The sequence below is a fragment of the Helicoverpa armigera genome, chromosome 25 (genome assembly GCF_030705265.1).
Source record: "Helicoverpa armigera isolate CAAS_96S chromosome 25, ASM3070526v1, whole genome shotgun sequence".
Lineage (NCBI taxonomy): Eukaryota > Metazoa > Arthropoda > Insecta > Lepidoptera > Noctuidae > Helicoverpa > Helicoverpa armigera.
This window is the reverse complement of record NC_087144.1, coordinates 4,808,470-4,829,702: the sequence shown is the minus strand read 5'-3', so window position 1 is coordinate 4,829,702 and position 21,233 is coordinate 4,808,470. Positions and strand designations below refer to the sequence as shown.

General features: G+C 33.4%; 2 protein-coding genes across 3 annotated transcripts in view; both read right to left on the bottom strand.

The window, feature by feature from the left end:
• Positions 1–172: 172 nt before the first annotated feature.
• On the bottom strand, positions 173–3,801 carry LOC110381623 (peptidyl-prolyl cis-trans isomerase Fkbp12). The gene is made up of 3 exons (XM_021341973.3): positions 3,642–3,801; positions 1,840–2,000; positions 173–1,019 (listed from the first exon to the last, which is right to left on the bottom strand). Exons 1-3 carry the CDS (start codon positions 3,676–3,678, stop codon positions 891–893), a joined length of 327 nt encoding a protein of 108 aa, XP_021197648.1. The 5' UTR covers positions 3,679–3,801; the 3' UTR covers positions 173–890.
• Positions 3,802–5,845: 2,044 nt separating this feature from the next.
• Positions 5,846–21,233, bottom strand: part of LOC110381626 (calbindin-32) — a 144,319-nt gene continuing 128,931 nt past the window's right edge. Inside the window, exons 4-13 of one of the 2 annotated variants that reach the window (XM_064041495.1) lie at positions 19,955–20,044; positions 19,190–19,276; positions 18,745–18,801; positions 15,718–15,801; positions 14,828–14,883; positions 13,023–13,068; positions 12,048–12,059; positions 10,884–10,940; positions 10,314–10,385; positions 5,846–9,948 (exon numbers count right to left, since the gene is read on the bottom strand). In XM_064041495.1, coding sequence (XP_063897565.1) covers positions 9,796–9,948; positions 10,314–10,385; positions 10,884–10,940; positions 12,048–12,059; positions 13,023–13,068; positions 14,828–14,883; positions 15,718–15,801; positions 18,745–18,801; positions 19,190–19,276; positions 19,955–20,044 — 714 coding nt within the window. In that variant the 3' untranslated portion in view covers positions 5,846–9,795. The remainder of the gene's footprint in view (positions 9,949–10,313; positions 10,386–10,883; positions 10,941–12,047; positions 12,060–13,022; positions 13,069–14,827; positions 14,884–15,717; positions 15,802–18,744; positions 18,802–19,189; positions 19,277–19,954; positions 20,045–21,233) is intronic. The other variant, XM_064041496.1, reaches the window with a different exon arrangement.

The following is a 21,233-nucleotide window of genomic DNA, read 5'->3' as shown; positions in this document are numbered from 1 at the left end:
TAGTGAAATGCAGGCTAACTTCAGAAAAATAACTGACGCTCTTTATCCAGTGAAAGCCCAAGGTCTCCATCAAAATATAGCTCTGAAGGTGAGAATTTTTGATATTTCAAATGTCAATGACTGGGCTACTGGGCTATCAGTGGGAATATGTGATTAAAAATAAAACTCATCATTTCCGCAATAAGTTTATTCATCTTAGTTATATGATAAAGCTATCATTGAAATCACCTTTACCTACCACACATCCAGAAATGAGAATCCATTCAAGTTAGAATCAACTTGTGCATAAATTATATACAGTTTTGGCCTACAGCTTCGCGTACATCTCATATTTTGGCCTTATTCTATCAAGATCTTACACTTCTCCATCATACATGTGATTAAGAGTGATAAGACTTTCAAAATGTGACTATTAGACAAATATTGCACGATTCTAGTAATCAAAATGCGTAAGGAATGTCGTATGAGCTAAGGGTCGTCCACAGACTCACAATGTACCTAATAAGACTAGTTTGGATACACATACAATGCTTTTTGAAATATTTAGACAGCCCCCTTGAATGTGATAAAGTATATTGTGAAATGTAATTGACATTAATTAGAATGAAAAATTTATTTGTAAATAATCTTGATGTACTTATTTCATAAAATGGTTGCGTAAAATATCAAACACATTTGACACAAGTAATTGTGCAGTATCTTAAAATAATATTGTAAAAGACTCCCATTGAACACAGTTATTAGTAAGTAAATTCATAAATTGGGGAGGTTTGTTATTTTTGTTGGCAGAGTGGTATTTGATCCACATATTTTAGATAAAAAGTTGTTGAGAGTTGAAATAGATAATGTCTAAATGTTAATTATTATAAGTAGGTGGTTGCTTGAAGGTTTTATTCGAGACGCAGGAGTTCGACGTCGAACACGAGGGTGGAGTTGGGGGGGATGACCCCGGGGTGGCCCTGCTGCCCGTAAGCGAAGTCAGGGGAGCACGTCAGCTTGGCGCGCTCGCCTACAGACATCTGGGAACACAGATAAATACAATAAGTTAAGGTAATAACATTATAAACGCTTAAGTTTGTATGGGTGTCTGTTCCTCTTTCAATAAAACTACTGAATTGATGATTTTGATGGCATTACTATATCTTTTATATCAGTATAGACTCCTTTTTATCTGGATACGGGAAGTGAGGGAACTTCTTCCTACTTAGGAAGCGGGCAAAACCGCTGTCGGAAGCTAGTTGTTCAATAGATGCTCAACCAGTCATATGTAGTAAAAATATCTATGAAAAATGAATGAAAAGCAACAATAGGTCACATCCTTGTGTACAATTGTTTGTATGGGAACATCCCGGTGAGGAACAATAGTAAGTCACTTATATTTACTAAACAATGCAGTCATCATGACATGCCAATTACTAACACAAATGTTCTTTGATTTGCATGAATTGTGATTATATAGCTGTTGTCAATTATAACTGTGGTTTTGGTCTTAATCAAGCAAATCTATGCCCTATTACATTAAGTGTGAAAACATAACTTAGATCAGAGCTCACTGACAACAGAAACATAAGTTTTCTCAAAACTCATAATCAATATAATTTATTGATTATGCTAAAAATTATCAGTTTTTTATGTAAAAAAATAAAATAAAAATGCATTCCCAAAATGCCCAACCACAACCGAAGTACTTTTTTTTTAATAACTCTCACTGATTGTTCGAAGTTAACAGTTGTATTGGTGTTTGATTGTCCATGAAAATGGTCTGTAGTCACAACTTTCTTTTTCCTATAGGAAAAGGCTAAATAAGTCTGATAATAAATAAAACATTGCTGTCCTCACCTTAGCAACACCCTCATCCCAGCCTCGGATGACCTCTCCCTTGCCGATGCGGAACTTGAAAGGCTTGCCGCGGTCACGGGAGGAGTCAAACTTCTTCCCGTTGGTCAGGGTACCAGTGTAGTGAACCACCACGGTCTGGCCTGATTTGGGGTAGGTGGATTCTGGAAGTAGTGATAATAAATTTTGCTTATTATTAAATTACAATAACTACACAATAAATAATGTGTTAATGGGTGATGACGACTCAATCTCTTATTAATTTTGTTATTCGGGGTTGGTGCAACATGTTTTCTTCTTCCATACACTTCTGTCTACCGTTATCTCACAAGTAACACTCTTTCTAGCCGTGTTGCCTTTCACACTATCCATCCATCATTTCTTTGGTCATCCCCTTTCTCTGTATCCATCTAACATCCATGCTCATCTTTCTCACAACATGATCCTCATTCCTATGCATCACATGATGAGTGATGGATGACTATTGACCAAATACGGATGTAGTGTGAAAAATATTGATGTAAAAGCTACTTCTTCAAGCGGTTCCTACTTATGCAGCACCTAGAATAATTAGTCTCTGTCCTTTCTCAGTATCTAGTAGACCATCAGAGTTGGACTATAATATTAACTATTTATTGTAAAAACTGCTAAGTGCAATTTTTATGCTTTGCAGTTGCAAGGCCAGAATTGCAGATAAATACTTGTACAGCTATAACTAGGTAGCTAATAATTAATTTATGATTGTTTATAACTGTACTAAAAAAGTGTGAATGTAATGGAAAATTTATTGATGCTGATGATTAACTTCAGCATGCTATATCAGTTAAGTATAGCACAAAAACTTGTTTGTATAGGTTTTAATATGGTCATATTGTGTCAGAGTGTAATAAATGATAGTGACTTTTGATCTCTGTTGTTTTTCAGTATAAGATTAAATATTTTATTAACCAACTTCAAAAAAGGATGTTTTCAGTTTGACTTGTGTGTGTGATTAACTCATGTTTGGTTGAACCTATTATGGTGCAGTTTTCTAGTATTTAGGTATATTTAAGTCAGTTTTATTTTTTAAAACATTTTTTAGATGCTCATAGAAGAAAAACTGCATACCAATTTTCAAGGACAATGCAGTATTCTTGCAGCTGTCTTTTCACATTGACAAAGAAACAGCTGTGATGCAGCAATTTGATCAATTTAAATGAAAAATACATACAATATGAATGAAGTAATTTAATATTGAATACTTATACAGTGTTATCTATGTTAAACTATGTACTTATCATTAGGTACATGGAGACATTGATAACAAATTTATAATTACCAAAGGACTTATGCATGACTTTGTAAATTGATTCATACCATTTTCAGATCTAAAATGTTAAGCTGCAATGCACGTGTTTCTAAAATACCCACGCACTTCGTAAGACGCTTTTCTAAGCGGAGCCCTATTCACTTAGTATGTAATTATCGTGAATGAAGTCATGAAATGTTTAATTGTCAGGCAAAAGTGACGAAAACAAATAATCCAATCGGTATTTGAAAATAGATTAGTCATTGTTTGTGCAAATCACTTTACGACTTTATGGATGTGAGCCCGCCCGGTGCAGTGACCGAAAGTAATTTTGATGCAGATGTGATATTGACAAAGACATGCTTAAGTAATTTGACTGATTAGGACACAATGAAGAGAGAGCGAATATGAAAAAAGTCGAATTCGTACATTCAGATGAGAAAAAGGGCACCGGAATTTAGTACCACTGCATCATGACATTTAAGTCAAAAAAATACATATCGGATGAAAAACTTACCGTCTCCGGGAGAAATGGTTTCAACGTTAACTCCCATGGTTGTTTAAATAATTTATTTACAAGATTTCTTAAATCCAATACCACGCGACGCGGCTTCCAATACACCGATTTTCTTCAATGATGGCGGACGCCGCGGAAAACTGGTGTTGCCATCGGTAAAATTTGTTATGCTGTCTATTGTCTATGATATAATTTAATTTTTACATTAAAAAGTGACACGCACTGCGAAAGATTATTAAATAAATGAAGTTTTGTTAAATAATCAACAAAATTCGAAAGGGAAGTTTTCTTTTTGAGAATTAAAAAAATAGTTACCAAAAAATTTATAGATGGCGTTGTACTTCCTACCTACGTGAGTGTACCCTTACCATAGACATAATATTAGTAAACAGGACTGCGCATATAAACCCAAAAAACGAGCCGAGTGAAACAGTTAGTACAGAGGCTGTCTGTCCCTTTCTAATAGGGTGACTATGAGATTAAGCTACGTGAGACAAATCCGAATTTGCTAAGATTATTAAACGCAGATTGGTATTGAAATTTTAACTTACGCAGTTTGTGACCTTAAGATACTTATAAAGGCTTTTAATAATTAGCGGGAATTAGCAGTATAAAAGCAGGAAGATTCGAAGTGAAGACTGTTTTTTTTTTGTATTTCTACTTCATATATAGACTGCTGAGCCATTTATGTCGCCTTTCTTCATTTTTTGGGAAGCTATAACAATAGTACAACAGTTTTAAAATCCATCACCCATATTTTCACTCATTACAAGAATTCATGGGCACCCTAGTTGTTTGGTTTACGAAAATGTTATTATTAGCTAACCTGTGGAACGATATATTGCAACCACCATAGGATTCACTTTTACAAGTATAAACGCAACACTTTTTCACCATTTAAGTAGTTTAAATTGATTGAATACAAAAAATATAAACAAAATTTTAAATGCTGATTACGCGCCAAGAATGTTCAGGGTTACCGCTAGAAAATAAAAAAAAGCAAAATAAAAATTTATGTTGTTTATGTTTTAATAATAAATACGAATAAATTAATGCGATTGTTATTAATTTGTTGACTTACAATTGTTAAAATAAGATACGAATTTTATGTGATTCAATTGTTTTTTGGGAAGACAAAACTTTTGATCACAACATTTTTTTATGCTGGTAAGGTGTTAGAAAGAGACAAACAGCCTCCGTTCGAACTATCCCTCTCGGCTCGGATTTGCCTCTGTGTATTATGCAACCAATTTAGTACCTTATTGCGTTAGAATAGAGTTCGTTTTCGTAAATATATATTTTGAGCGTGCGCAATCTTGTTTAGTAATATTATATCTATGACCCTTACAAGCACCGAGCCCTTTGAGCCGAGACCCAAGAAATTCAGATTTCTACACAAATTGTTTTTGAAATCTTTCGGGACATTCGGTTAATAATCTGACTGACTTTTTTCCCCTTTTATTAACTACTTTTATTTTTTTAAATTGAAAAAAATATATACAGCGCGAGTCGCCACTGTTCTGTTTCTAGTTCGACGACACCAATATTTTTTTCATTTTGTTTTGTCTGCGAAGTATATTATATGGATGAAGAGTTTGTTTGTTATATAGAGTATTTCTACGCCACTCCCCATATGTTCATTCTCCCTTATAAACTGATCCTCCTATGTTCCTTACTATAATCGTTATTTAATCCCCTTTGAATTCCTTTATGTTATAACCTTAAGTATTCCCCCCTTCATACTCCTTTTAGAACTAGCCACCGTACTGCATGTGTGCTCTTTTATGTACTGCCTTATATTCTACCCTTATGCACTCCCATATATGCTTCCACTACTGCCCTTCTTATAGTTACTCTTTTACGTACTCCCTATTTGTACTAAATTATGTACCTACTTCCCCTGACTGACCGTTAATTGCAGAAAGATCCATTAAAGTTAAAGCTTTTAAAATCTATTTCTGACTCTTTCTTTGTCTACAAGATAAAAAGTGTTAGCAATCCATTTAAAGAAGCTTTAATTTTAATGGATCTTTCTGCAGTTAACAGCGGATACTCCCCTGTGTAATACCCTTATTTAACATAATAATATTTTGCGTGTCTAGTGTTTTGCCGTGCACCCAGCATTGTTAGTGGCGTCAAATCTTGGATAAGGCAGGAGCAAAATGGGCAGCACAGGACTTTTGTGGTGCTGACAAACGAATGAGGATAATAAAACTCCATATTATAAATATAAACATTTTATAACAAACATCATCGTATTCCAACCTTACATTTAACACTTAGTGCCAGGCGAAGGAATTAATCATAAATATAATAAATAGCCATTTATCGTCTATTACGGACATCCATTATAAAAAAATGCTATAAATTAAAAAAATGAGACTATAGACAATGAAACATCAAAAACATTTTATAACATGACCATAAAATAATAATTATTAACATAAATAAATACTCATATTCATAATGTAGTAAAGAAGGCGAAAATAAAGCGCGTGTCTTACTATTTGAGTTAATTCTGTAAATCTGGTTATACAACTCGATGGGAAAAGATAATGGCCGATTCCATTATTCAATAGTATTAAACGAGGTGGGAAATCAATTGTTATATTTCTTTAATACCAAAAAAGTAGAAAATAATGCGTTCTAAAAAAAGTTGAAACTATTTAAGGACGTTCAGACGGTTAAAAAAGCGATTTAATAATGAAAAGAGGAAATAAAAAAAAAGTAAGCTATAGCAAGGAGGTTTAAGATAATTGAGCGATGTTTCATTGTGCGAAAATTCTAAAGTTAAACTCATTGGTAAATATTTAAAGCTACACGTTATACCATCACAACACATATTTAAGATTTTTGTTATTTAATATAAAATATTCATAGACTACAAACGTCAAAAGAGGTAAGTGAGTGTTTGCCTTTGATCTTCAAAACAGTTTGTCTATCGAGATGATGATAATGCTATTGTTAAAACTGGAGATCACACTATAGTTTTTTTTATGCAAAGCGTATGAAAGATCTACCACTCGTCTAAAATTAAGCATTTATCGGTAATAAAACATCTACAAAACTTAACTGTTCAAATGGTGTGTGCTCAAATGTTGATCAATTGAGCACACACCATTTGAACTCAACTTGACTTGACTTGGAGCTTAAAACAGAATGTCACGTCAAGTTCATATGAGTTGTAATTGAATTATTTTTTGTACTTATGTACTTTATACAGGCCTCCAGTTATAACCACAAGCTTCTTGTTCCTTCTAACCATTTTGTTGCTCACTCACCTCTTTTGCTCACTGTATATTAATTTAATATACATATTTTTTTAAATAATACACAGAATGCCACTACACACAATCAGGGTATTTCAACAATAACTATATTATTATACTCATTTATATTTAACATCGATTTAAGCTCGGATGACAAAAAATCAAAAATAAATCTGTACTTATCCAGGGCTATTAGATACGTTATTATTATTTATGGTACAAGGTTTATTTTTAATTTTCGCAGTCATCAAACCTTTTTATACAAAATACTAATTAACATCACAATATTTTATTCATTACAAAACAATACTTATGTGAGACATCAAATTAAATATTTTTCTTATATTAGTTTTCATTTTTATTCAACAAGATAATAAAACATTTATGAAAAAATCATACTCACGTAATTTTATTTGACAAAAGTTGCTACAAAAAAAAATACCGGCACACACATGAACCTCTTTTCCGAAAACTTTTTTATTTGAATTATGTTTAGCTCATGAAGAAGCGAATTTTATATAACACCAATATGCTTTTATGTTGTTTTATTATTATCACATTTTAATATATTTAGCTTCGTATCTACAGAGGGATTTAAGCGAAGACATTTAGAGAAAATCTAACAAGACAATTTAAAGCTACATCAATTATTCTAGAATGATTTTGCAGCCATTTTTTCGTAGTATTTTTTTCCTACGAGTGGACGAAAGTTAGGGATAAGGTAGGATAAGAGTAGAGAGGTAAATTGTAAATAATTTATTCTTAAAATTTTAGGCCAAAGTTATTTTTTAAAGTGAAAAAATTGAGCTGAAAATTCTATGTTCTTTTTCTATTAAGTAGAAGTCAGTAACTTTAATAAAAGTTTTGGATTTTTTACTCATTTTTTGTAATGATTTTCTATTTTCAATTGTAAGGTAACGATAAGTATTACGTAGGAATGGTATGTAATTGGAAGATAGAAAAGGGTAAGTTTAAGATAAGAGTGACTGAGCTTTTTAAACTCAACTCTTCATATTTGCTTTCGTATTCACTTTTACGCAAGATTCAATAAACATAATTTTGCCCCTGGCATTTTACTTTGAACTTGTGTTCGCCAAAATTTTAATATCACGTAGGTACATAGGTAGGTAATTAAGGGCCTGAGCAGACCAAGTTTTTTAAAATGCACCGTCCGTCGGTCGATGCGAGTTTTTTGAGATGCCAACGACAACAAACTGTAGGATAAAAGCGGCTCGTTTAAAAAAACGTGGAATGCGTTGGCTCTAAAAATGTGCTCAGGAAAAGTTATTTGATCGTCTTCGTACTTTGGGATTCAGGTACGATAGATACAAACCAATGTAAGTAGCATTAAGCTCGGTAGGTAGCAAAATTATTTTAATATTTTAAAACGTATTTATCGCTCATAGTTCGTAGCAGATACCTAAGTAAATGCATTCGTATGCATCCATATATTGATGAAGAATTTTATATTTTGCCGTAGTCAAATGATTCATTAGCCCATCATAAGTGGAATATAGATATTTCTGGATTGAAACAGTGTGTATCTAAAATAGTATGCCACGTGATCAGCAATGATATGTACGCATCAGAATAATAACATGTTACGTTCAACTACATTTCTCATTAAAATGGTTTATGAAAATATTTTTAAAAGATCTCTTGGTAGAAATGAAAATGAGGGTCAGGTACTTACTGTTTATATTTTGTTCGAGAATCAAAGGACTAGAGAATAGTGACTACTGTGAAGTAGTTCCTAATGAAAAAATATTTTAATTAATTTTAGTACTGGCTTTTAAAAAGAATTGACATACAAAATAATCGACTCAGTCACTAATTTTATAATTTGAGTCTCGATGAGCTATCCTATCTCTATTTAATTCCAATTTTAAAATGTCTTTTCAATAGAACTGTGTGTCTAATTTTCATTTAAACCAAGAGTCCATCAAATAGCTAGGTATAAAATATTTGGCATACGATTTGGCTTTGTAAATGATCATGTATTGTATATTAATATATTATAAGTATATAATTAATATTTGCACTCTATTTTACGTGTCTTAAGTATGAATGTCAATGCAATAACTTAGCTTAAAAAAAAGAAACGTAATTTTTTTAAGCTCATAATTAGAGATACGATAAATAGTCGAGATGAATAGTTTAGTCGAGTTTAGGGATGTCATCTGACGATGATGTTTCTTTTTTCAAAGGTGTCGAATATAAAGAAAGAGGTTAGGTATTATTATTTGTAAGTGTAGTTAAAAAAATATCATAGGTACTTGTTATATTAAAAGAGATTGTGGTCTTAACTTTACCTAGCTTCTCAGCAAAAGTATTGAAAATAATGTTTTATGATGTATTTCTTGAAAATGATTAAGTGGACTATTGATATTGGATTATTGATAAATTACTGCTAGTTTGTGCATTATTTCCGACTAAAATATGTATTTTAAATTATTTTAGCAAAGGAAACCTTAGCCACAATCTCAAACTGTGGGGCTAACTATTTCGAGTTAGAAACGGAACAGTTAAATCGACTAATACATTATACTAAGTTACAACTATTTATCCCAGCCCTTAAAACTTGTTTTGACACATTCATTGCTAAAACCTAAAATTAAATTAAAAACAGTTTCTATCTTTTATACTCTTTGGTAACCTAATAACGACTAGACGCAGCTCAAGGGAAAGAAATTATTAATTTAACAGTTAAACTATTCGCAAAATCGAAAAACCAAACCTCATCCGTGTAATATAAAAAAAAACAAATTGGAATTTCAAACCAAACTGTCAAATTAACCAAGATGGCGCCGAATGTGTCAAAACGTACGCAACGCTAGAAATTCGTTCGGATATTGGGACGGAGTGGCGGTCGACTTCGGATACACTTATGGAGTTGCCGGTTCCTCCTCTTGATGATGTTTAGCGAGGGCTAAGAGTATCATCGTCAGTTGTTTTCTGCTTATCTTGCCTTCACTGCTGTACTCGACTCCTTGGAGAATGGTCTCTTCAAACTCTAGGAGGTCTTGAGCATCGTAATCCTGAAAAGACATAAGTTCAAATAAGTATGTTGCGAAAAATGCGCCTGAAAATGTAGAGTTAGGGAAAAGTTAGACAAAATAAAGTACGTTACGTAAGTAGGCAAATCATTTGAATAAGATTTAAATGACACTAAAATGATGAATGGTAATTTCAACAAAGGTTAACATTGGTCAAAATAAGGTTCCGACGGAGTTTGATTTAAAATTATGAACGAATTCATTTAAACCTAAAAAATTAAAACCTTTTTGCTATTTCTTTGTTACAAACCAAAAAAAAACTGTTATTCATTCTCTATTCGAAGTTTAAAGCGAATTCTCTATTTTCGTAGATTCAAACCAAAAAGTTCGGTAGCAAAAACACTAACCTTTTTAACTAATTCTAATAAATCCTTTAGAAATCCTCGGAGTTCCTCGTTCTCGATCGAGCCATTGTTATCCTGGAACATTGAATGGGTTCGTTATATAACTTCAAATTGACTTAGGTTTTAACAAAAGGGTTTTTCTTGAGCTGGGTTTTGTAGTTGGAAAACGAATTCTTAATTAATGCTGTGAAAGTGACAAAGTGTACCTATTGAAGTTTTAGATATGAAGTCGTAGAGTTAAGTATTTAGATACCTACTAATAATGCTGAATTTGGGAACCAGATGCGTTATACGTAATTTTATTTCAGTAAAACTAGCGTCACAAAAGTAAATACATATACTAATAACATTATAAAGCTCAAGGGTTTTTTTTTTGTTTTAACGCGCTAATCTCAGGAGTTACTGATTCGATTTGAAAACTTTTTTCATTGTTACATAGCCCATGTATTGAGGAAGGCTATAGGCAACGCTTTTTATTATTTTATATTTACGATACTTTTTTTCGTGTTCGTCGAGAAGTTTCCTTGGGACGCGGGTAAAACCTATTGAAATAATATAAAAATAATTTCTTACCCTATCATACAAAGAGAAGACTCTTTCAATGTCATCTTTCGTGAGTTTTGTCGCTCCCTGGTAACATAAAAACCAACTTGTATTAGTGTCAAAACATACATTGAATTTAAAACGAGTCCCACGTTGGGCGCCAACTTTTCTTTAATAATCCCTTTTCGTATTATTTACTTATTGTTATATGTTTATACTTACGCAAATAACAACGTTTTTGCCTCTTAATAAGTATCGAAAAAGAGGGAAAAGAGAAAGTGAAGTAATTGTGATTAAGTGAAAATATCAGTGTAATTAGTTAAGATATTTGAGAGCGATTAATAAATTGTAGAGCGGAACAACTTCTGATGTTTTTACAGAATAACAGTGACTTGCATTGATTAATTGCATAGTGATAGAAATATGTAAGTCTTAACAAATAAGATTTTTTATAAAAGAGAGAAATTGGTACATTTCTGGCGTCGGTATGTATAATAATTACGATATTGCATTTCACAAAAGCAGAAAAGTAAACAAAAAAATAAACTTTTTAAAAATCTAAATAATTTTAACTAGTGCACTACGAATAAATGAAGCTAATTTTAATTTTAGTTATTATTTAATAGAAGCGTTAAGTGTTATATACAATTATATTGTGTTACTATAGTATAGTGACGTCACATTTTATACGGTGGCCAACAGTCTTGATACTTGTTACATTTTGTAGAAGAAATATTCTATACTCCATTTGAATAGGCACTTCTTCATCTGCCTAGCCTTTTCCCAACTATGTTGGGGTCGGCTGCCAGTCTAACAGAATGTAGCTGAGTACCAGTGCTTTGCAAGGAGCGACTGCCTATTTGACCTCCTCAACCCGCGCAAAGTGGGCACTTAATCAAATAATGATGCAATTGATTAAGTTAACGTTATAATTGTAACTGCGCAGCTGGCCGATCTCTTTCTATGAAAACAGCCATCGTGGCCGATAGAAATCAGCTGGGAGGCGATCGTCATCATCATTATTGAACTTAGATTGATGTTAGACCAGGCATTTTATTTTTATACAGCTTGTATAAACAAATGTAGTACAGAATAATTCTTTCCTACTCAAATGGAGTACAGAAAAATAATAATTATTTTGAAGCCAGTGTGGCCCAACGTGGGCCAACGTGTAAACGCGCCGTGAGGACTCACCTCTATGCCCTCCTAGGAGTGCAGAGTGCAGACACAAGCGTTAGTGTTAGGATAGACAGACAGACAGACAGGCAACCAATTGTAGGAACGTGCTATTTTAAGTTAAACTTCTTTTATTTTCTATTTATTTTTTTGTAAAGTATGCTAAAGTTTTGAATAGGGATGTTCCATTTTTTAAATCAGTTTCAGTTACATAGCATAGTGATGTTTGTTTTTTTTTATTATAAAAATGTTGCCATGTTATAGAGGCAACTAGGTTTGGTAAACTAAAATGGTTTATTTCTTATATGAATGAGTTTATGTATGTTTCTAATGAAAAATACGTGTTAATGTAAGTGTCTGATATGTTGATGTTAAAACTGTACAATAGTGTAATGTTTGCAAAATTAAACTTTATTTTTTAAGGTTTATGGTTAATTATTAAAATCAAAATTAATTTATTAAAAGCAAAACGTAATGGAAAGGAAATGAGTGCTTCAACTATCAACTATTTAATCTACTGGAAAGATGCTTGAAAAATAATCAAATGCCAGGCATTTTTTTAGATCATGATACGATTCAACAATTTTAGATTTACTAAATTTTTTTTATGAAATACAAACATTCAATAGACAAAAAAAATCTAAAATTGTTGTGAATTTATTAAAGAAACAAACTATGATAATATCAAAATAATAATCGTTATGATAATTACAATTATGAATGACATAAGCATGAACTTATTTTTATCTAGTCTCAAAACAAAGAAATTAATCATCATCTTTATTAATTTTTCCAATTGACTGTAAATTGTTTAATTTTACTAAAGTTATTAACTAGGAGTCAAACGAAATGTATCACATTTTTTCCCAAAACAATAACAACACTGTTCAGCTCAAAACCTCTTTTCATTTTATATATGAATTCCATTTACTCTATGGTGCGTGGCAATATGGCGTCTGGTTCAACAATGGCGGGAAATGAAGTGTCACTCACCTTGAAGACTTGTCTACAGAGGAAGTTCTCTTTGACGGGCAGCAGTCTGAAACATGTTGTATTGTGATCAAAATTCTTTTAGAGAGAAGTCGGGAAATTAAATTCTGAAGTATCGAAAATAATTACTGTTACAGCACCGAAGTATTGCTAATTTAATCAAATAAATTATTTTATGTGGTTGATACTTACTAGCATTAATTAGGTATAATTGACAACGAATATTGTGAGGCACAAATAAATACCTGAATTTTCAATGTTATATTCCTTACACAAAACCTTGCTAAAGAAAAAAAAAAAATCGATACAGACCATTAAAAAATTGTACACTTATTTAATTTAATTCTATGTGATTTCCCATCTGTTCAACATTAATCCCATCTACCAAAGCGCTCAATTTATTTCTGTAAATCTTTGCCGCTGTCCAGAATTCCAAATCAATTAATGCAATCGCCATTTAATCTGTTTGCGGACGAGCAAAGCTCTGGTTAATTAAATTTATTTTAAAGTTCTGGGTCGAGGAGGTCCGAAATCACACGAATATCCAATGATAGGATTCCGGATTATTTAGAGCGGCCCAGAATAACTTTTGGTTAAATTCCTTTTGCCTGATATTGCGAACTGGGTATTGTGATTAAATAGATGAGATTATTTTGTAATTTGTTTTATATCCCTTAAGTTTTAGTTCTTGTTGTAAGTATATAAGACTTCAGTTGTTGTGATTATGATATTTTTTATATACTTCCGTTTATATTTTTGACGAGGATATTCGAATTACGTATCTAGAAAAAAGGGATCCGCTGTTGCTGCACAAATTAAATGTATATTTGGTCGAAACATTAATTAAAGAAATCAATCATTCAACTGACAAAATTAACGAGCGTAGGTACTGATTGTGTACATAATTATGTACATATACTTAAAGTTAATCCAGGTACTCATTAGCTAGATGTACCTTGCAAGATACGGTTAGTTAGTTCCGGTGTACATGCCTAGCGTCCTTTAATTTGCGACAAAAGCCAATACTCGGTACACTATGACTTCCTGAAGCACTATGTTTTTTTGGTAACATACATGCATTTTTTCATATATTTTTTTTAACGACATCAAAAATCATCAAATGACTCCTCCCGCTGTGGGTTAGCAGCGGTGAGGGAGTGTCAGACTCTTACTGACTAAAAACCATCGTGTTCCGTCATTGGCCTTTTTTGTACCAGGGCCGCGGTATCTCTTTCGAACAACCCGCAGAACATACATGCAACGATTGTCGTTTAAGTTTGCTAGTGAGTACCCAGCTTAAGTTTTTACACATATATGTTAACAGCTTACGAGGTATCTCCTGTATGTTATCATTTCCAACAGATTAATGATAGAACTATCTTAAATTATTAATCATGGTAGGCAGGTAAGCAATTAATTCTACTGTACCTAAACAGGTTCTTTCATTATGTTGATAATGTATGATCTAGAAGATAATTGTATTAATAGGACTTTTGATTGCAATAGATTATATCTGTTATTCCCCTGCTGTTTTTAATTATATGTAGATTGATAATATTATTTTTATCTTTGTTATTGTTTTATTTTTGTGTACCTGCTGGATAAAATTAGGTTAATTTTCATTCGAACTCTATATATCCTCGATGACTCAGCTTTCTTTTCAAAACTATGCTATGATATAGGATGCATAGTACCAAACTATTATTATTTATGAATGTACAATCAGACAAGTTATTTTTTTTAATCCATGCAATTTTTGTCGGGAAATGAAAAATAACTAAGTTCAACAAGGATACAATCATACTCACTTGGCCATTTCTGAAAGCTGTAGTCTCCCATCCTTATTTGAGTCAAAAACTTGGAGCTGTAAAATAAACACTGGATAAAAATATGATCCGTAGGTACATGGGGTGTGTCGTACCTAATCACATTAAATCCTACCACATAAACGAAATGATATTCTATGGCGAATTGTAAAAAAGAAATTACCTAATCTATTCAGTGGTTTAGCCACAGGAGTAATTTTTGGTTTTAATAATTTACAACATCATGTGTATACGACACACCCGATAATTATATTAAATCCATTCTTAATTCATAACGCTATGAATAATTTTGTTAAATTACTGGAAAAAATATAAGTAAAAGTAATAACTCGAAATTATTAACAGTGTAATAATTTAATTATGTCTTTGATTGTGATGATACCATTATCTATTTAGATGGCTTTTTTGAAGTCGCAATATTTACGACTATGATAATATAGGTTCTTCCCTATTGCTAATAAGTATGTTATGAATTACTTATAACAGATAAAACTTACATTATCATGCTGTTTTCAATACCCAGATTTTGATTAGATCGAACCTGATAATGAACGAACGTTATTTTGTAAATTAGAGCCCCTTTTGAAGCCTTTTTCAGTCACATGGCACCCCATTCGTCGTATATTTTGACTCACCTCCCGAGCCTTTTCCCAACTATGTTGGGGTCGGTTTCCAGTCTAACCGGCAGCTGAGTACCAGTATTTTACAAGGAGCGACTGCCTATCTGACCTCCTCAACCCAGTTACCCGGGCAATCCAATACCCCTCGATTAGACTGGTGTCAGACTTACTGGCTTCTGACTACCCGTAACGTCTGCCGAAGATGTTCACTGACTGCCGGAACTGTAGGGAAAAGCAAACGTATGGACTTACCATAGTGTCAGTATATTCGATCAATTTATCTTCTGATACGTCGTTAATCTTCTTCGCCTCTTTCAGGAGATCTCGTAGGAAATTCTATAAGAAAAAATATGCACAAATAATTCACTTAAACTTTACACCATTGCTAAAATCTTGACAACTTACTGGAAGGCACCAAATGTCTCCAAAAAGCCTTTAGAAATTAAAACGCAGCTAAAAAAAAAACAAAAGTGAAAAATAACAATGTTAATTTAGTGAAATGCGCTCCTGTCTGCAGTCACAAACAAACATTCGTAAATTACTTCTCTTGTAACAAAGAGTCTTGTTTACATCGTGTCAGACTATGTAGCAGTGGCGGATTTACCAATAGGCCAAGTAGGCCAGTGCCTAGAGCGGCAGATTTAGAGGGGCGGCAAATTTAGCTATTTTCTTTTACAGTTTTTTTTTTTATAATTATTCGAGTACACAATCCATATATAAATAAACGATTAATAAGCGCACTGTAATATATACTTAAGCTTTTGTAATCATGAATTTTAAAATATTCCAATAGCGTTTTAATAAAAATAAAAAAAAATCCGCTCGCTTCGCTCGCAGTTTTTTCATCATTTCTGGTTTATTCTGCGCTCTGTGAGTCCTCAATCTAATAAAAAGTTAAAGCACCGAAGTAGCAAAAAAAACTGACGCTTTACGCTAACGATTTCTAAGCTGTTTAGGAGGTGGAGGACTTTTGTGTCCCAAAAGCTCAAAAAATTTTGCGCTCGCTGTGCTCGCGGCTTTTTCACTTTACACTGGTTTTTTTCAAACTTGTTTGAGTATTTTAGTGTTCCAAGACTCAAAAATTTCGCACAATTTGACAATGTCTTTTTCCTAATGTCTTTAGGTATCATTGCGTCCCAAAATTCACAAATTTCGCGCTCGCTACGCTCGCGGCTTTTTCTCTTTACAGTGGTTTTTTCGCACTTGTTTGGATACTTTTGTGTTCCAAAACTAAAATATTTCGCGCTCGCTTCGCTCGCGACTTTTTCACTTTACGGCGGTTTTTTTTTTACTCGTTATGGTACTTCACTGTTCCAAAACTCGAAAATTTCGCGCTTGCAGCGCTGATTTTTATAAAACTAGCTAGCGCTTTATAAGTTTGCAGTGATCTGACTCTGGTTTCTTTATGGTAAATCTAGCAAAAAGCACAATGATTTCTACACGATTTTTAAGTACTTCAATTACAATTTTAGTCCGTGATTATATTTTGTCGTTTTTTTTTGGGGGGTGCTCAAGCTCAATAGGTAGTCCGCCCCGGGTATCACCCGATGCTACGCTGCCACTGATCATAGCACCCGAACGAATGAACCGATTTCAATTTAGTTTTCTTTTTTGTATTACAGGTGTTTTACGGGCGAGTGTTCTTAGACATGTTTGATGCGCGGTTGGGCGACGGCCCAGGGCGCCGGGCATAAGGGGTGCCGCGGGCGCCCCCAACCAAACCTTGATCAGAATTTTACTCCTATTTTTGTTTTAAATTTCATCAAAGATCGCAGCTTACAAGAACGGTATCCAAAAGTATGCATAGCATCAGGGCCGCAGGTTGTGCGAATAACCCGGGCGCCGCGGGCTCAGGTGCGCCGCGGTACGCTCCTGGACCAAGAAATTTCAATTAAATTAATGTATTGTCATACAATGCTGGGCGCGTTAGATATACTACTTTTATGTCCCAAAACTCAAAAATTTTCGCGCTCGCTTCGCTCGCGGTTTCTTTACTTTACACTTCGATTTTTTCCACATATAGCTACTTTTAATTTCATGTCCCAATAGTCAAAAAAATTCGCGCTCCCTTCGCTCGCGGCTTCTTCACTTCACAGTCGCCTTTTATTATAAGCTTTTTCGGGCTTTCTTCACTTTATAGCTGTTTTTATTTTTCAACATTTTTTTGTCTGCCCTAGCAAAAAGGTAGCGTCGTTTTAAGTCCTTTTATTAATAAGAAAGTAACTTCTAGTTTCTATTTATGGTACTACCTTAAGTCCCAAAATTTTAATTCATAGGCGCCAACACCAACAAAGAGTTATCTACGTTTGGGCTACATTTTTAAGTCATTTTTGTTTTGAGTTCTAAAATATAACAAAAAATTTCGCTTCATTTTGCTTTGACTTGTTAGCAATAAAAAAAAAAATCGCGCTCGCTTCGCTCGCGCAATCGGTAACTGCATATGTCTCTGTTTTTCGTATGGGTTTGAATTGCAGTTGGGGGCGCCATAGAAATCTCGCCCAGGGCGCTAGTAGAGTTAAAGCCGGCACTGGCTGACTTGTAAACTTGTTAGGTCAACATTAAACTCTTCGGTACATAGTGGGTTGCAAAAATAATCTAGTAACTGACAGAAAAATTATTAAGTTGACAATCATTAGGGGCGGCAAAAATTGAATGGCCTACTAGCGGCAAATTTGTAAATCCGCCACTGCTATGTAGTATCATCTCCTCAGTCTAGCTTAGTGTTAAAATATTTACACAGACCAGGCCAATTACAGAGCTGTTTTACAACGAGTAAAGGCACGACCACATACTGTGTTTTCTTACATGAAGTATGGTAAGGTCTTAGTTTAAATGCCTCATTCTTAGTATGGTATGGTATGGTCTTAATAGTAATGCCTAACCCTTTCAAATCATGACCTGCTTAACCATTGAAATATTAATATTAGATTACTATTACATACAGACAAAAAGTCAAAGATTTTTTTTATTCCTTCTAATAGTTCTTATATAATAGGTATAATACAGGACTCGGGTGATACCACAGGAAATAGTGATCGTTGTAAGTTGTTGTCTTCCTTTTTTGTTTATATTGTAATCTATATTTTAGTCGTATAAGTTCCACCCTTCTTGACAAATGGGTATAAATAATTCGTTTAAAGTCTTAAATGGACATCAAAAACATAGTAATACCCTATTCGAAAAGACAAACTTTACTGAGTAAAAGGACCAGTTGCTTACTATTAAGTTCTGTAGTGAAATAAACAAACTTTGGCTCAGTGTACACAAGGGTTTATTTACCTTGAGTTCATCAGCTTCTATGTAGCCACTGCCGTCCGTGTCGTATTCCCGCCAAATCTGAAGAATAAACATAGTTTTAAGATGAACAATTATTTGATTTTATTCTTGTCTTAATAGGTATAATATTTACAAACTTAAATAAATTACAAATAAATATAAAAAGAAGTTATAAAGCAAATATAATATTTGAACCCGCGAAGATATAAATATGAGTGAATATGATGGAAAACTTAGACTTTACAAAAAAAATACAGATGTTTGCTACTTATTTTAAAGATTTTTTCTAATAGGATTTCTTATTCAGAAGTCTATAGCCATCATTGAACCCATTTTATATGCGGTGCTATGCGACTCTATGAAGTTACTGGGTACAGTTTACATATTAGACATTAAAAAAAACTGTTTATATTATAACGTTCTCTCTGTTATTTTAAACATGACGTACCTTCATGAACTCGACGCTGGACTCCAGAGGGTTGTCAAACCTGAACAGAAGTAGGAAGTTCTCTTCCATCGGCAGTAGCTGTGCCAACTGTAAAAAAGTAAAGAGAATGTGATTAAAACCTATATTAGATTAGCTGTTTCATATAGATTATTTATTTCAATAAGAATATGTACCTACATTTTTATTTACAAACTTCAATTTATTCAAAAATATAAACATGGATAGAATGAAAATAATTTGGTAATTATAACGCGCTTCCTGGAACCTTTTCTCGTACCTGAATAAATCTAATTTAATATGTCACCCGGGAACTAACAAAAACATCCTCTTTTTGATCTTAGTACGAATTCTATTTTTTTTCAATGAAATCTAAACGGAATTCTGTCTGACCCAAATTTCGTACGACAATTGAAATAAAACTTGCAGAATAGGTCGAAGTTACCTTGACTAAATAATAGGTAAAGTCCCGATGCGAAAATTCGAATTTAGCTCATTAGCGAATTACATTAGGTACTACAAGTAATAATCATGATCAATTAGTTCGGATCTATCGTATCTCCTTTTTTACTAATCGTTTCATCAATCACCGACTGTCCTAAAGTGGCAAAAGATATTTTATAGAAGGTCTTATTATCTTGATGAAACCTGGACTATAACGTTCGAAATCACCAACCCGCATTGAGCAGGCGTGGTGATTGACGCTCAATCCTTCTCTGTGTGAGGGGAGGCAGTGGGATGATAGAAAGGATGAACAAAAAAAATTACCTCTCGTATGTCGATCTTGCCGTCTTGGTTGTCATCATAAGCCTCCATGAAGCACGCCTTCAATTCCACCAGCATTTCATCTGACACCGCCTGCGAAAGATGAAGAAAAAAACAATATTAGTAAAGCTATATAATACTCGTATTGGGTCTAGAAGTAGGCACTTATGTAACTTATCTATGCTAATATAATAAAGAGGATACATTTATTTTTCTGTTTTTACCACCTAAAGGCTCTGAAATTACAGAACCGATCAGAAGAACCCTTTACCGTTAAAAAGCTACAATCTCCCCGAGTAACATGTGCTATATTTTATACCAGTACGGGTAGCAAGTCAAACCGCGGGAAAACGACAACCAAGGAGATCAGCTCATAATATATCAAAACCTTGAACAAAACCCCAAAGTACCACAACGAATAAATAGGTTGAAAGTCTAGCACAATTTGAATCTCAGCTACATAAATATAGGTTTTGCTTCCGTACTCCCAACGTTTTGCTGCTCCAGCCATTGTTCAGCAGTGGGCGACTGAATGGGAAGCAATTTTAAACTTAGAATGCCGCCCGCGTCGCCATTTCTGTCTGGATTTCGAATTAAATTCAGAATTTCACATTTTGAAATATGAATTTCGCGCTTTGTTAGAACGAATGCTGGCTGAATAAGTTTTGTGCTTTGGTCTGCATGTTAGTTTAATATGTTATGCAATTTAATTTTAGTTTGTGGACGTGAATAATTGCGATAAAATATTATAAGTTTACATAAATATAATTCCATTTAAAATGAAATAATATTATTGATGAGTGATAAACAATTATGTAGGTTTTCTTTAGATTTCTTATCAAAAGATCCGGTAATACATTTTTTATCTATTTACCTAATTAATTGTACTTTTATCCTGTTCTGTATTATATTGTTGCAATGTGCATCTTATCATGTTTGCCAATTTGGCTATGAAGGCTTATGTTTATTCATGCCTATTATGCTTAATCTGTGTATGGTTAGTCCTGAATTTTACTAGGAACATATACATATGTAATGTTTATCGTCATTTCTACCATAAAACGTTCATTGCTGAACATGGGCCTCCCCCATTGATTTCCAAAAGGACCACTTGGAAGAGTCCTGCGTACTACGCAGAACTGCAACTCTTATCAGGTAATTTCCTATGTATGTTGGGGTCGGCTTCCAGTCTAACCGGATGCAACTGAGAACCAGTGTTTGACCTGATACCCCTTTGGTAAGGCAGCTACTGACCATTTGATTCAGTATTATTTTTATCACT